Source organism: Vombatus ursinus, unplaced genomic scaffold (genome assembly GCF_900497805.2).
Source record: "Vombatus ursinus unplaced genomic scaffold, bare-nosed wombat genome assembly UNPS02004184.1, whole genome shotgun sequence".
Lineage (NCBI taxonomy): Eukaryota > Metazoa > Chordata > Mammalia > Diprotodontia > Vombatidae > Vombatus > Vombatus ursinus.
In genome coordinates this window covers 28,842-45,336 of record NW_020943962.1, presented here as the reverse complement: position 1 = coordinate 45,336, position 16,495 = coordinate 28,842, and the positions used below count along the sequence as shown (strand labels likewise).

General features: G+C 51.1%; 1 protein-coding gene across 3 annotated transcripts in view; it reads left to right on the top strand.

Moving 5' to 3' along the window:
• LOC114053902 (lipid droplet-associated hydrolase-like) overlaps positions 1-16,495 on the top strand; it is a 72,834-nt gene that overhangs the window by 54,055 nt on the left and 2,284 nt on the right. For all 3 annotated transcript variants that reach the window (XM_027877033.1, XM_027877043.1, XM_027877026.1), the window contains exon 6: positions 14,006-14,088. In XM_027877033.1, coding sequence (XP_027732834.1) covers positions 14,006-14,088 — 83 coding nt within the window. The remainder of the gene's footprint in view (positions 1-14,005; positions 14,089-16,495) is intronic.

The following is a 16,495-nucleotide window of genomic DNA, read 5'->3' as shown; positions in this document are numbered from 1 at the left end:
TGTGTGTGTGTGTGTGTGTGTGTGTGTGTGTGTGTGTGTGTGTGTGTTGGAGGGTGGTCAGGGCATAAGTGAGGGACAGACGGGAGCAAAGAGAGGTCAACCCTAAAACATACCTCCTTCCTCGGTTAAACCCCCTCCCAGACCAGCGGCAGCCCACAGGGGGTACCCGGGAATCCACCTAGAGCTCTGCCCCACCCAGGGTAGTAAAAGACAGGCTGGTAGAGTCAGGACGGCCTGAGCTGCAGCCCAGCCTGGCACATCCTGGCTGCGTGACCCCCGCGTGCATCCCCACCTCTCGGGGCCCTGGGCAGCTCTTCTAACAGTAAGTCATATCAGCCTGCCTTGGTAGCGGTGCTTCCTCACCGAGCACGCTGATGCCAGTGAAAATGCCCAGGCCAGTCCTTCTCCCTCCCTGCGTGTTAACACCCAGAGTGTGGTCACATGGCTTGGCAGTGGCTCGGAAGGGACGGAGACCCCCGACTCCAGGATGCACTCAGTGAGTAGAGCCCAGAGTCCAGGCCCTGCCCTCCGGGAACTGACACTTTACCAGGGGACAACAGGCACCTCTAATAGTCAGGGAGCCCCTGTTAAGTACCTACTGAATCCCAGGCGTTAGAGCTCCAGATAAAACCCTGGTGCTTCTTGGGGAGCTTGGTGAAAAGGTTATTTTCTGAAGAAAAGCAGACTTTTCTCATAGACTTTCTAGGTTTCCCAGGGGGAAAAACAACCAACTCACCTCAAAGGTAGCAGCAGAGGAAACATTCCACGTAATTCACAGAAACCGCTTTCTTCAATTCGTCACGATCCCAGCTGTCCGCCTCCAAACAGAAAGGCTCTCGAGGCAGGGAAGGTAGTGAGCTCCCCGTGAAGGGCTTCAAGTCCAGGCTAGAGGCAGGTCAGGGTCTTGTCCGTATACGTGTGACATCATCCCTTCTCTCTCCTCCCTTTCCTGGCTAAGTTTGAGGCTCTTCTCCATCAGTGTGGCCCCTTTGTCCCTCACTCTCTTCTTAACCCTACAGTCTGGCTTCTGACCCCATTGGTCTACCAGCCCTGCCCTCTTCTCAGTGATCAGTGATCTCTTAGCAGCCAAATCCAACAGCTTTTCCTCAGTCTTTGTGCTTCTTGGCCTCTGCAGCCTTGCAGGTGACTGTCACTCTCAGGTCTCCTAGTTCTCTTCCAGACCATGCCCACTAACCCTAGGGACCCTCAGGATCTTGTCCTGGGCCCTCTCTCTTCTCCCTGCATACCACCTCTTCCCTCGGGGGTCTCATCAGCCCCCACAGATTTTGTCGTCATCTCTGTGAAGATGATTCTCAGGTCTGTTTATGCAGCCTTGACCTTTCTGCTGACCTCCAGTCTTGCATCTCCACCTGCCATGACCTCAGCAACAGCAAATACTGGGCGGGGGGGCGGGGCAGGGACTGTCCTCCGTCCTCTCTGTACCAGACAGGAGGCCTGTCATCAGTGCTTTCTCGCTCTGGTCCTCCTGGGTAATGGAGGCCAACTTGGCGACACCCAGCCTCTTTCTAGGGCTGGGGTCTTTCAGAGTTGGACCTGCAGAGTTGGCCCTGGCCCTTTGGGGGCCACGAGAGCTGTGGTACTTCAGAAAGGTCTATACTTGAACAAATGAGATTTTCATTCAATTGATTTCTCACAGCATCTTTTTCACTAAACTTGTGAATGTGTCTCACCTCATTTCTTTGAGGTGGAAAATACTGAAGTCATTCCCCCAGTGTGAAGCAGGGCCTTGAAGCCTCTAATGATGGTGCAGGACATGGAGGCCTTGAACCAGTCGGCTGTGTGGCCTGGGAGCCCTCGGGGGCCTCCTAGATGACCCATCCCGTGTCCAGAAAAAGGTCCCCAGTAAGAGTGAAGGGCGCGAGGGGTGCCATAGTGTACAGAGCGTTGGACTTGGAGTCAAGACTCGTCTCTGAGTTCAAATCCAGCCTCAGACACTGACTAGCTATGAGACCCTGGGAAAGTCACTTAAACCTTGCCTCAGTTTCCTCATCTGTAAAATGAGCTGGAGAAGGAAATGGCAAAACGCTCCAGTATCTCTGCCGAGAAAACCTTGAATGAGTCGTGAAGATCGAGCACGACCGAAAAACGACGGAACAACAAAGGGGAGACTGAGCGAAGCATTATGGGCCAGTGCGCAGAGGTGCGCACATCCACCTCTCCTCCCTTACGGGCCGGCCTTCCAAGGAGCCTTCCTTACCAGGAGTCCTTCTGTCCCTCTGGACTTTTTTCTCTGTCTCCAGTGGCGTTCCTGAAATCTAAGCCTTAACCTTGAGAAAACATCCGACTCTCCCCCTGAACACAACGCTGTTGCATACACTTGCTTTTCTGCTTGCGCAGAAGCCCCAGCTGCTGAGGCTGGCCTTTGTACTCTGGACAGCAGAGGGACCATCTGGGATGGTTTTGTGTGAGAAGCAGGTTCGTGGTCACTGCTGGTGTCCCCAAATCAAGCCCACTTGCTTGAGCCCCGTGTGTGAGTGGATACTGAGCTGGCGCCAGAACCGCCCCAGAGATGCTGCCCCAGTCGCTGCTGGTCCTGCCCTCCCAGCCCCCTCAGCCCAATCTGCCTCCGGCGCGCATTCGTGCAAAATTTCCAAGGTTGCTGTTGGCAGTGATGGCCGAGACAAAATGTTTTCCTCTTAGGAAATGACACCGCTGTTTGGCATTCTTATTTCTTACCACCCTGTGAGGAGCTTTTCTGCAGAATGACAGAGATGACCTCCTCGGGAGCAAAGGCTAAATTGGAAAGGAAACTTCTGTTTTAGTCTTGAAGAACCTGACCCCGAAGTGGGCAAATCCCCAGGAAAACACGTCCTTCCGGAAGCTGGTGGCTGACTTCTCTCAGCTGGGGGTGAAGGTGCATCTCAGTTGGAAGCTGGAAGCCACAGCCCGCCCCTCTGACGGGGCCACAAAGACATCGGGATGGCCTGGGAGTATGACTCCTCCAGGAGAGAAGAAACGATTTTGTGTTAGAAGCCCCACGGTTTCTAATGGTCACCATCTTGTGAGACTCAGAAATCTCCCTGACAGAATTCCAGATGGAGGGGGCAGCTAGGGGGCACAGTGGGTAGAGTACCAGCCCTGGAGTCAGGAGGACCTGAGTTCAAATCTGGCCTCAGTCACTTGACACTTACTAGCTATGTGACCCCTGGACAATGCCTCACCAAAAAGCAAAAAATAAAAGAATTCCAGGTGGAAGGAAGGGAGACAGAGAGAGTGCCCCTAGCCAAGCCCCCAGCTATGGGCTTTTCTGAGCCAGTGCTGTCCCCCAGAGAGGGATATTTCGGGTTATGGAGGTCATCCTTAGGGCTTGGCCAGAGTCTTGATGTTAGGAAAAGCCTCACAGTTGGAGCTCTGCTCAAGGGGGCTCCCCCTCCCGGGAGGCGGCAGGGAGGAGGGAGGGGCAGGCGTCTGGTCCAGGTCAGGCGGCTGATGCCCCTGCCAGTCCTGAGGCTCTCTCTGCAGTGCTCTCAGAGCTGCAGAGATTCATTTCCCTCCCCTGTATCTGCTTCAGAAGAATGTCGGGCTGAGGAGGGTCCCTGCTGGTGCCTCCCCATCCGTCCACTCCCAGCCGCTCATCACCAGCCCACCCAGCGGGACCTTTGTCCTTTTGCTGGAGTGTATGACAGCGTGTGCCGCCAGCGCATGGATCTGGGAGGAGCCCAGGAGAGATAGGGGGAAGGGCAGTGTTGTCAACAAGATGGGACTCTGAACTCATCTCTCCAAAAATGTTTGTTGTCCAAAGTTCCTTCCTCTCAAGACTGCTGCTGTGATGGGGTCCAGAGAGCTGGCTTGGGACCTGGCTTCAGGTCCAGCTTTCTGTTCCTTGTCCCGTCGCCTGCACCAGCTCTCTGAGGCCTCACATTGTAGGAGAGGTACAGACCTCCACTAGTCAAGGGCGTTTGTTCGATGGGAACTCTCTACCCCAGTCCGATCACAGCTCTGGACTGACTCCAGTTCCTTGGCAGAAATTGCATTCCAGGACTGAAGGAGCTGGCAATGGGGGAGATGGGGGATTCCACACTCAAACTGAAGGAAATAAAGAGTAAATGAGGGAGAGAAATGAAGGCCTCAGGACGTGGCTGGCCTTAATTGTCTCCTCCTAGGGTTGCCTGCCCCGCAGAAACCTTGGCCCCGGTCTCATCCAGCCAGTAGGAAGTTTTGGTGCCAGGTGCTGTGGGTCGATCTATTGCTTCTCTACCAGAGGGCTGGAATCATTCAAGACAGCTAGGAATAAGGGTGGGTAGTGGCCGTGGAGACAAGGTCAGGAGCCTGGAGTGAGGACATCCCGAGGTCAGATCCAGCTCTTAAGTGACGCTTGTTCACTTGACTTGACGTGAAACAACACGTCCACAGATTCGCACGTGCAGGATATATACCAAGTAAAGACAGTCATGTTTCATGTGGGAGAGCACCAGCCATCGGAGCCGTCAGGAGAGCTCTCTCTCGTAGGCAGGGTGGATGCCCCTGAGCTGGGCTCCTTTTGTAGATGGCCCTTAGTTCTCCCCATTGGCCCTCAGGACTTCTCCTGATGGACAGACTTGTTCCCAAGGGCGTGAAATAGGCCACAGGGAAAGAGGGGAGAGTACCTATTAAAAAGATACCACTAAGTGAGGAAACTTGGGAACCCAGGGAGAAAAGCACAGTTGAGAATATTTGGGGAAAGAGCCAAAGAAGCAGGCACAAAATGTGTCATCCCCAGGCCTTAGCTACGGTCCTCCCCTTTGCCTTTCCCTCCTCCCCCTGAGACTTGCCCTCTTAGCCCGAGTAGATCTTATTTATAAGAGAGCCCCGGGCACGGGGCTCCCCACTAGACTGAGCTCCTGGAGAGCAGGGGCTGATTCTGCCTTTCTTTTCATCCTCAGGCTTAATGTTCCCCCAGCACATAATAGGCACTTCATAAATGCCAGTTAACTGACAGTCTCCTGATAGTGACAGAGTCAAAACGCAGAGTAAAATGTCTGTTCTCTGGTTATGGCTAAGGCAAGAATTTGTTTGGCTTGACTATGCACCCAAATAGTCAAGGGAGAGAAAATCAATGTCACTGAAAAAAAGGTCATTCTTAAAAAGACAAGGAAGACCAACCCTTCAGGACATAAGGCCAAAAGTCCTGATTTCCAGAAAGGGGGAAAGAATGAAATCTGCAAACTTCTGACCAGTCTGAAAAACGTACGTGGCAAAATGTCAATTTGTGCCTCCTACCCTGTAAACCATCCCTTGTAACAAAGACCACAAAGGCTTGCACAGAAGCGGTGTTCCTCACTTAAAAATCATTGGACTTTTCATCCTAGATGCCCTTGGCCTCTGTAGCTGGAGGGTAAGCAGGAATTGTCTTGTAGCGTGTAGAATTAGGACTGCAAAATCTGGGGAGAATAGACAAGGTCCATCACAGCCTCACTGGGCAGCTATTGCAAACTGTGAAGTGCTGTTAGAAATGTGTGATTGTTGCTAAGGCTGGCCTTGTCATGAACAAGAGTGCTCCACTGGAAACTGGACAGGGTCCACAGCCTTGCCCGCAGGCTCCGAGAGAGGGCTTCCTGGAGCGTGAATTGTGTGGGCCGAGTAAGTGCACTGCTGCTGACAAAGCACTTGGCTTACAGCTGCTCTTATTGGAGAGGACTTGCCATAGTTTTCTCATTTTACAGGAATGGAAACTGAGGCTCAAAGACAGGAAATGACTTCTTTCGGGTCCCACAGCTAATAAGTTTTGGGGTATGACAAAGGTCCCCTGGTGCTCTTTCTGTGGAGCAGTAAGGATTATCTTGACTCACTGTGTGACCAGAGCTGAGCTGTAGATACTCACCTGATCTGTGGGGGGAGTTTTCCTTTGTTGGAGTAAACTTGATAAAAATATTGAAACCCAATTAGAAAGTCCATTTCAGAGCTCAGAAGGTGGCAGCAAGAACCCCAGAGAAGTTTGAGGCCTTCTGTTGCTTGGGTCACTTGTGGGGCCATCAGGACCCTGTTCTTGTGGCTAGGGCCTTCCTTCTCAGGTCTCCTTCTGGCTGCCCTGCATGGGCTTGGCTGCACCTAGGGCTTTGCGCATTGGCTCCCCCGTTAGAGTGTGAGCGGCCATTTTTGCCTTGCCCCGTTGGTGAGCGCTTGGTTGGGAATGTATCCTTCCTTCTCGAAGAAGACCAAAATGACATCCCTGTGTTAGAGTCCAGTTGCAATGTGTCCAGCTGTGGCTGACCGATGTGAACTCAGAAGGCTCTACCACAAGTCGGGCACAAATAGTCCATGTGAACATTTGGGGTGGATTCTCCAAATTTGCACATCTCATGTTTCTTCTGAGCTCCTGCCGTGCTGGGCGTCCTGTGCCAGGGTCTCCCATGTCACACCATCAACTCCAAAACTCTTCAGAAAGGCCCTGATGATTGTCCTCGAGTCACTTCTTCTCACCACCGTGTGAGCGCTTGCCCTGTGTGAGTTCTCCGTAAAAGGGGCACTTGTTGGCAAGCATACGTTTTGCATTGAACAGCGTGGCCAGCCCATCGCAGCTGCACTCTGTGAAGCAGAGTCTGAATGCTTGGCAGTTCAGCTCCAGAAAGGAGCTCAGTGTCTACCACCTTACCCTGCCCGGTGATTTTCAGAATCTTCCCAAGACAATTCAGATGGAAGCGATTCCGGGTCCTGGCCTGGCTTTGGCGCTGGCGGACCGTCCAGGCTGCACAGACACACAGCAGTGAGGTCAGCACAACGGCTCTGTAGACCTTCAGTTTGGTTGGCAGCCTAATAGCTTTTCTCTCCCACACTTTCCTTCAGACATTGAGCTAGCTCTGGCAATGCGTGCATCAACCTCATTATCAACGTGTACGTCCATAGAAAGCACACTACGAAGGTAAGTGAACTTAACCACACCATTCAAAACTTCTCCATTTACTCTACCCAGTGGTTCCATGTATGGATGGTGTGATGGCTGATGGAGCACCTCTGTTTTCTTGGTATTCATTCTTAGGCCAAATTTAGCACCAGCAACAGAGAGTTGATCCGTACTTTGCTGCCTCTCAGCCTCAGAGGCTGCATTGAGTGCAAAGTCATCTGCAAACAGAAAACCATGCACCAACACTCCCTCTACTTTGGTCTTGGCTTGTAGCCTTTCAAGTTGAAGAATGCTAAGAAGCCTGGGAGTAAGAACACAGCCATGTTTCACTCCATTAGTGACTGGAAAAGTACAAGAGCATCGTCCATCATCCAGAACCTGGGCAAGCATGCCAGCATGAGATTGAGGTACAATGCTGATGAATTCCTCTGGGCAACCAAATTGTGACGCATTTTTCCATAAGCCCTCAAGACTGACAGTATCAAAGGCCTTGGTCAGATCTACAGACATTGTGTACAGACCTCTGTTCTGCTCCTGGCACTTCTCCTGGAGTTATCAAGCTTCACACACCATATCAACTGTTCCTTGGCCCTTTCTGAAGCCACATTGACTCTCAGGTAGATGACCCTCTTCTAGGTGAAGGAGCAGCCCACTAAGGAGGACTCTGGCAAGATTCCTGCCAGCAATGACTAAGAGAGAGACCCCCCTGTGATTGTCCCAGGACAGCCTGTTTCCTTTACCTTTATAGAGATGGACAATGGAGGCATCCTTGAACTCCCAGGGAATAACCTCCTCTTGCCATTTAACCTGGAAAATTTCAGTCAGCTTTTGTATGAGCCATGGACCCCCTGCCTTATAAATCTCAGCAGGAATAGAATCAGCACCAGGTGCTTTGCCACATAAAAGGAGCCTAGTGGCATTCGAAACTTCTCCTTCAGTTGGAAGTTCAGCTAGGGAGGGATTGACTTCAACCTGAGGTAAACTGTCAGTGGCTTCAGCATTGATTGATGATGGTCTGTTGAGAACACTGTGGAAGTGCTCAGCCCATCTCTCCAGAATCACATCCTTATCACTAATCAATGTGTCTCCAGCAGCACTGAGTAGTTGAGATTCACCAAAGGTCTTTGGCCCAGAAATAGCATTCAGGGCATCATGAAAACACTTTGGATTGTTACTATCAGTGTAAAAATGAATTTCAATTGCCTTCTTACTGAGCCAAGAATCCTGCATCTCTCTAAGCTTCATTTGCACTCTACTTTTGATGGAATTAAATGCTGCCTACTTAGAGATGGATGAACTATCCTGCTGGTAAACCCTGTCGAGTTCTCATTCTTCATTTAGTAGTTTCTGAATTTTCCCATCATTTTCATCAAACCAGTCTTGGTGTTTGTGAGTGTTCTGACCCAGATGAGCAAATGCAGTGCTATACACCGAGTCTCTGAAAGCCGCCCACTCCTTTTCTGCTCCACTGTTGCCAACTGTGGTTTGGCTCAACCTTCCCTCCAAATTAGCAACAAACTGTTCCTGCTCAGAGAAGCACTCTAATCTATTGACATTAATTCTTCTGGCAGTCATTTTGCCTTGGGGCTGCCACTTTTGTTGAATGTGAATATTTAGATTGGAGAGGATAAGTCTATGATCAGTCCAGCACTCTGCATCACACAATGCCTTCATCACTCTCACATCCTGTCCATCTCTTCTCCTTACAATCACATAGTCTATTAGATGCCAATGTTTGCTGCAAGGGTGCATCCATGATGTTTTATTGCATTTAGATAAATGGAAGACAGTGTTGGTGATGAGAAGGTCATCTGACGCACAAGTTTTCAGTAGTAACTGACCATTGCTATTTGCTTTTCCCATCTCCATTCCTCCTTAGAACTCCCTGCCAAGTCTAGTAGTCAGAGCCTACTCTAGCATTAAAGTCTCTCAGAATTATAAGCTTCACCTCTTTTGGTACATTGATGATGAGGATCTCCAGGTCTTCATAAAATTTTTCTTTGATCTCATCAGGGTTTGTCATGGTGGGAGCATAGGCACTGATGATGGCATGATATTTTCCTGCAAGGGGCGTCACTTTGTCATGAGCTTGTCATTCACTCCTTTTGGGAAGCATACAAGCTTGTTGACTAGATTAGTTTTGGTAGCACAACCTACACCAGCTTCATGGTGCTCCCCTTCACTGCGGCCACTCCAGAAAAAAAGCGTATCCATCTCCAACGTCAGTGAGCTGGCCTTATTAGCCAGCTGTGTTTCACTCAGGACTGCCATTTGGATACGATACCTGCCAAGTTCTCTTCAACAAGAGCTGTTCGTCTTCCAGGCCCATGCCGGTTTTGTGTTGTCTATGAGTGTGAGCACATTCCGTGTACTGATGGTGAGTGGAATCATCTTTGTGGAAGTTTTTCTACATTTTTGTGTTTCAACCAGAGTGGGATCCCCAACCGCCGTGGTAAATGAGCCAGGGCAGAGCAAAGCAGACAATTTTTAGGGCATCTTTTCTAGCCCCTTCTTCACACCAGGAGATGAGCAGTGCAATCTTTAAAAGGCTGCTCAGATATTCAGGGGCCTGCCGAATCCCACTTCTGCTTCCTGTGAGAAGACAATCCTATGGCCTGGGTGGCCCACGTATAGGGTTGTAATGACAGCTCCCAGTGTATCCGCACCTGCTGTTTTGTCACTTGCCTGTCGCCACAGGACTTTGAGACAGGTAAAATCGTAAAATGGTACGGGTGATGTCCTTTGATTCGTGTGTAAACTGGGTTTAAGTGAGGCAGAAATCATCGGCCTCACTCTCTCCTCCCAAGTCATCACAGTCCAGTGTCAGAACAGAATCAAGATGACTGGTGATGGCTCAAGATGCATCTTCGATGTCTGACCAAGCTCTCAGCACTCCACAGAGCCAGCTCCAGCCCCTTCATGGCCGTTGGAACAAACTGTTCTCACCTGCCCATTCCACTAAGGGAAGTCTTCACATGCTTGGGGCAGACACCCCCCTAACTCAATGAAGGGTTCGAGACCCCTTGGTTACCCTCAGCCTGGGTCAGCTCATCTGCCAAAACAGTTTACCAGGTGTGGCCGCTGCGCATGCTACAGCTTCTTGGAGCCACAGGTGAGAGGTGGGTGATTGGTTGGACACCAAAGGTGGAAAGCGGTCCTCACACCAGAGACACTTGTCTTCCCCGAATACCATCCACCCCTGAGGGCTTAGTGAGTGCTTGTTGATCGACTGTTATCCAAGGTTTCCTTTTACTTCTAGGTCTCATTTGCTGACTCATCCATGTCACGTTCATTAACTGTGACTGGTCTCCAAGGCTCCATTCTAGGTGCGCTCTCTCGCTCTCTCTCTCTCTCTCTCTCTCCCTCTCTCCCTCTCCCTCTCCCTCTCCCTCTCCCTCCTTCCCTCCCCCTCTCTCTTCCCATCCACAGTGACAGAGGCATCAGGTGCTCAGACTCACACACCATGAAAACTTCAACTACTAGGAAGAAGTTGATGGCAAGAGAAAATGGGAAGGCTTTCCCGATTTGGTGTCATTCAGGTACTTGGAATAAGGCCTCGGAGAAACAGTAGGAGTCCAGTTCCTTAGTTTGTGAAGCTGGGGTAGCTTGGGGCTTCAGCCAATGGACAGTGCAGAGTGTCCACATTACTATTAATTGTGAAACGTGGGCTCTGCTCCGATCTAGCCTAGCATGGTGGCCGAAGCTCAAAACTACTCACTTCATGTCATCATCCAGGTGTAGGGGCATTTTTTTCCACTTCTGAGGTTATTTAGTTTTCCTCTGTAAGTTAACGAGTGAAGATTACTGTGAACATTATTCTTGGTGCTGAGGCAGCCTGAAGCCCTCCTGAGATGGGGTGTACCCTGAAGGAGAAGGCGTGCAGCATGGAACAGGCTGTGCTTGAGGGGAAGAGGCCGTGTGTGCACTTTGAGCGTCTAAAAAGCCGAGAGAGGGGGAAGACTGTGCTCTGGAAGAATTCTCCCCCTTCCGTTCTCTCCTCTCACCAGTCCCACCCTTTCCCCAGATTATTGCAGGGGCCTCTTCTTGGTCTCCTTGCCCCCAGTCTCCCTTCACTCCAGCCCATCCTCCAAGGGCTGCCAGAGTCATCTTGCTCAAGCAAGAATCTGGCCATTATTTCATTTTCCAGCTGGAGAATCTCAACAGTCCCAGAATTTTAGAATTAGAGGAGACTCCAGTGCCCTCTGGCCCAGCCTGTACCCTTGCAAAGCAGCTGTGCTATGCCCCGCTCACTGGATCATCTCCGTCGGGGGTCATCCAGCCACAGCTCCCTTCCAAAGCATCCCCTCTGTGCTGGGACTGCTCTCATATGAAGCCCTTTCTCCTGACATGGAGCCTAGACTGGCCCTTCTGTAACTTCTGCCCACATCTCCTGGTGGCTTTCTTCTGGATTCTCTCAGCTCGTCCTTCAACAAGCATTTATTAAGCGCCTCCTACAGCCTTGTGCTGGGGATGACAGAAAGAGAATCATGCATTCCACCCAATCTCTTTTCGTTGAGGAGACAACATGAACATAGATAACTTCTTCCCTTTTATATTCTCTTCAGCAGTTGGGCACACAGAAGTATTTTTTCATTCATTCACACAAAATAGATCTAATGAGACTTGGCAAGTCAAAGAGAGAACGCTGGGCTCACTGGGAGCCTTTACCTGCTGACGTGCTCGCTGGCCTTGCCGTCATCTTCCTTTTAAAATCTGCCTTTGTTGGTAGGTTCCCTGTCCATCCATATCGATCTCTTTGGCACCTCCCCTCTTTCCTTCTCTTGAAGTGAAGAGGTTCATGTTTGAGTGTTTTCCATCTGCTGAGTTGACTGGAAGAGTGTGAGTCCACGGTCTCCTGTCCTTCCTCTGGACTCTTTGAAATCTCTCACCTGGGCTATGAGCACCTGAGGATATGAGCACGATGATCTCGGAAGAAGGATTGCAGACTCTTAACAACCAGATGAAAGACTGCTTCAAATAAGGGGACAGATATCCATGAAAACAAATCTGAAGTGTGGATTCACCAGCAGCATCTTGGCAACAATGACAGTGTTGGAGGAGCTGAAAGGGGCTCTGGTGGAACCATGCTCTGCTCCCAGCACTCTGCAAAGGAACTTTGACTTAGCATCTTCCAGGGGTCGAAATATCCTTCGCCATCGATTCAGAGATTGCACAGCCAGAGGTCAAAGACGAAAGGAGGCTCCCACGTGCACCAGAATGTTTGTGGTCTTCTTTGGAAGTTAGATTTATCCTGTGTATTGCTCAGATATGTCCTTTTGGAAGACAGACAACCTCACCAGTGCTCGTATCAAATTGGCGAACACCTGCCTCGGTTACCCTGAGCATCCTACAGTCCCCAACAATAAGTTTGCTTCTCTTCTTGCTTTGACCCCTCCTGGATGATCTCTCCCTCAGCAGCCTCTGGGACTCAGAGTCTGGGCAGCCGCCTCCTCTTTAGGGTGAGCTCATAGTTGCACTTGCGCTGGAATGAAGAGAGAGAAGACGGCCCTGCCCAGCTTCACTCTGACTTCTGATGTGCCAGGGTCTTTGCAGCCTCTGGCTAAGGAGACGGGCCACTCTGTTGGGTCTGCCCAGAGAGCAGACTTCAACCCTGCCCACACCTTAAGGGCCTCACCCTGCTCCTCCCGGGGGTGGGCACGCTGGGCCGGCCTCGGGCAGTCTAGGCACCCTGGGTCAGTGAGTGGCACTAGCCCCTCTCAGCCTCAGACTCCTCATCTGGGCAGTCAGGAGGAAGGGGTTGGATTTAATGACTTCTAAGGTCACTCCGGCGTCAAGATCCAGGGGTGTGTGTGTGTACACATAAATATACGTCTACATATGAGTGTGTGCGTGGATGTCTGTACACACTCGCATGTATTAAATCAAATCCCAGAGAAAATGATAGCTCTCCCATTTTCTGTCCAGTGTCCGTCACTGTGAGCATTCTTTTCAGATGCCTCTAAGTTGTGCTTCCCCCAAATTGTTATAAAGATGACCCCAGACTCAGTTCCGAACACTGGTGTCTCAAAGACTTTTTATTAAAGAGGTTGAAGTACGTCGTTTTGATTCTTGCAAGAAGCCGCTACACCTCCTTGGAAGGGGAGAGCGGACTTTATAGTTAGTAATTGCCTAACTCCTCCCTCCTGAATCAGGATTGGTCCTAATCCTTCTGGATTACAATCTTCCTTATAGACCCCACCCTTAACCTACATTATGTGCCTAGAATTGTGTTGTCACCCCCCCCCCCACCATGGAGAAGTTGGCCTATCTGTGCTGATTTCTTATCTACTTATGTGGAAACTTAACTCCCGTTTCTCACATGCTTGAGCTCCCTTGTTTCCCCATGGCCTCTGAGATGGGTAGAACTCCATACCTGACATGGAAAGCACTTCCCCTCATCTTTCACCCACCTGCCCAGACTCGGTGTACTCAGTTGCCTTCTTTTGCTCTCTCTTTTCCAGTCCAAGGGCTTCTGATGGTTCCCTCTGACCTTTGAGAATGCCGCCCTTCCTCCAAGGCTCTCCCCACGAGCACTTATTTGTCACATAGCGTATCCCCCAGGGTCGCTGGCCTCCTGGCATTCCCTCTGGCCATCCCCCAGGCCTGGAAGGCTGCCCCTCCTCCACTCTGATTACTGACCTCTCCAGCTTCCTTCCAGTCCCAGCTCAGGTCAGATGTGCACATGCCCACGCTCACACACACACCCATGCTCACACACACACCTGCATGCCTCAAGAGAGCACTTTCTCTGATGGGATGCCTGGGATCCATGTTCAGTCCCGGCTCTGATTCTGTGACCCTGCAGCCGCCAGGATTTACAGCTGGGTCGCTGGCACACACTTGCCACCGGAGAATGGTCTGGATGATGGAGAAGATTTTCTGGGTGTTCCCAGCTCTTTTCTTCCTTTGCCTGCATCTCCCCAGCCCGGGTCTGGGAGCCTGCTACAGAGAGCTTGGCAGAGTAACCTGAGGTCCATTAGCTGGGTTATAATCTGTTTCCTTTCTAATGCCACCCATTTTATTTGAGGCATTTAAAAGCCTGCTCCCCCACCCACCTGAGGGATGGAAGCGGGGTGGGGGAGGCTCACCATGACCCCCAGGGCACCCTTCAGGCAGCCTTCTGCTCCAGAAAGCCTAATTAGATAGTTTTGTGCTTTCTTTCAGCGAATATTCTGTATCTGGGAAGCCAAGAAATGAGGATCATTTTGGAGAGAGACAACCACACCATCCAAAAACACTTAAAGAAGGTAATTGCAGGCGGGCTGCTATGGGGGTAGGGAAACGGGAGCTGGCGCTCTCTGACCCCTTCATAGCTGGATAAGAAACGTGCATCCTTGACCCTCTCCTTCCCTGGTGCTTACCGAGGGCCACTTTTTAAAAGGGGTCTCACTAGCATCTGTCTCCTAAGATTTTGTTCCATTTTAGAAGGTAAGACAGCTAGGAGGGAGCTTAGAACAGAGAACATGGAATGCCAGAACATGGGGTGAGGGGGCAGCCTTAGAACAGAGAATGTTAGAGCTTGAAGGGAGCTTAGAGTAGAGAACATGGAACGTCAGGACCAGGAGGGAACCTGAGAACAGAGAGGGTCCGGAGTCAGTCCTCTGGGCCATCATCACAGCCTGGATGCCCACCAACTCTTCTTCCATAGAGCTCTTGCGGCCTGCTCGATGTGCCCAAGTCTCTGTCACGGGGCGCCATTGCTCACTAGCACTACAGAGTTGACTTCACCTGCTTTGTATTCTGGGTCTGCTGATAGGATGCCCCTGCCAGGAGCCTGGCATGTGGGCACCAGGCAGGTCTGCACAGTTGGCCCCCTGCCTTGATACACTGTGGACCATGATCTTAGGAAGCATAAGTCATGTTGACACCAGAAATCTAGAAGTCAGTGCTAAAGAGTGTGAGCCAGGGGCAATCACGAAGCCCTCGGGGCAAAGATGATGTTTTCATCACTATTACCTGTTGAGCAAAGGGCTTTGAAAGGAAGCCGCAGAGCCATCTTGAAACATGTCTGAAAGCCAGATGGGCATTTGTGGAGTAGAGCCTAAAAGTGGTGGGCACAGCAAGCTGCTGGCCAGCAAAGGGAGAAAACTGGGTGCAGAGAGCCACCAAACTCAATACCCACAAAGGGCAGCCACATTTTAGGAAGAAAAGACGCCTGGACATTCACAGGAAAAAATCTCAGAAAGGAAGCAGCAGTAAAAACCCATGACCTTGGAGGGTCTGCAATACCAATGGGCAGAGGATGGGTAGCAAGCTTCCAGAAGGCGGATCCAACCTCATCTGTACCACCGAGATTTGGTGCTGTGGGACCTGTGTCTAGCATGTGGCCCTGGAGGAGTGGGCCATGTTCATGGGGAGGGAGCAGCAGGGGAAGAGGACGATTGGGGTCACACAGCGCAAGCAGAAGTCACGGCCCCCTTCTCAGACTCATACTGGGCTCCTTGAAGTCTTCCCATGGACCTCCAAGGGGCATAGCAAGAGGGGTGGACGTCAAAGAACCTTCAGGTTTTTTGGGGGGGGTTGGTTGTTTTTTTTCTCCCTGGGAGCGCGAGGGGAGAAGCGGAGTGAAGATCACTTGGGTGAGGATCAGAGGGGGCCGGAGCAGAAGCAGTCTCGTCGTTAGAGCAGAGGCCTGGACAGAGGCATGACCCCTCTGCCGGAACCATCTGCCAAGCATCTCGTCATTTCTGGGCTCACCTTGCTGAGCACTTGATGCACCAGAAAGTGAAGAATCATTCTGGAAAAGAATTTGAAATCACACAGGAAACATTCCCTAATTGTGCACACCTTTGACCCGGCAGTCCCCTTACTATACGTCATAGAGGTCACGGACAGCCAGACAAGAGCCAAATGGATAAAAATGCTCAGAGCAGAATTATCTGGGATGATAAAAAAGCTAGAAACCGAAACATGGGCTTCTTGATTGGGGCACAGCTGAACAAACTGGCATATCCCCGTGGTGGATCCCAAGAAGAAAGGCGACGGGGTGCCGGGGGAAGGCGCTCTGGTAGCACTCCCAGATGCTGCCCCCTGCCCTGGGCACATCCTGTGGGGAGGATTGGGTTCGGGTGGCAGCACACTCTAGGAGGACGGAGATGAGCCAGAGGGCGTACAGGATGGGAAGGAACAGCATCCACTGAGGCAATGTGGTGGACTTGGAAAGGTCAGAAGGGGCCCCGAATGCCGAAGAAGGAACTTTGGCTTGATTCCAGGCCCTCACATTAACCTGTGGGAGGGTCTGCCTGCCCCAGGTCTCTCTCACGACAATCCGTCCTCCATTCGGCCGCCAAAGTGGTTTTCCTGAAACATAGGATCAACCTGTGCCGCCCTCTACTCAGTGACCTCCAGTGACTCCCTAAGGCCTCTAGAGTCAAAGAAAATGCTGTGTTTGGCCTTCTCCAGCCTCAGCGTCCCCAGTTCCTCAGCTGAGCCTCCATTGGCTCAGAATCTGGCTGCCTTCGCCATCCTGGGGCTCCAGATTTCTCTAACAACTTCTTTGGTCTCTGAATAATAACATGAGCTGGAATGTTCCCCACCATGGAGACAATATGGATCTGACACCTCTCCTGGTTTCATATTTAAGAAACTGTCCAGCATGTATAACCTATGTCTGACTGCTTACCGCTCAGGGACGGAGGAAGGAGGGATAGGATT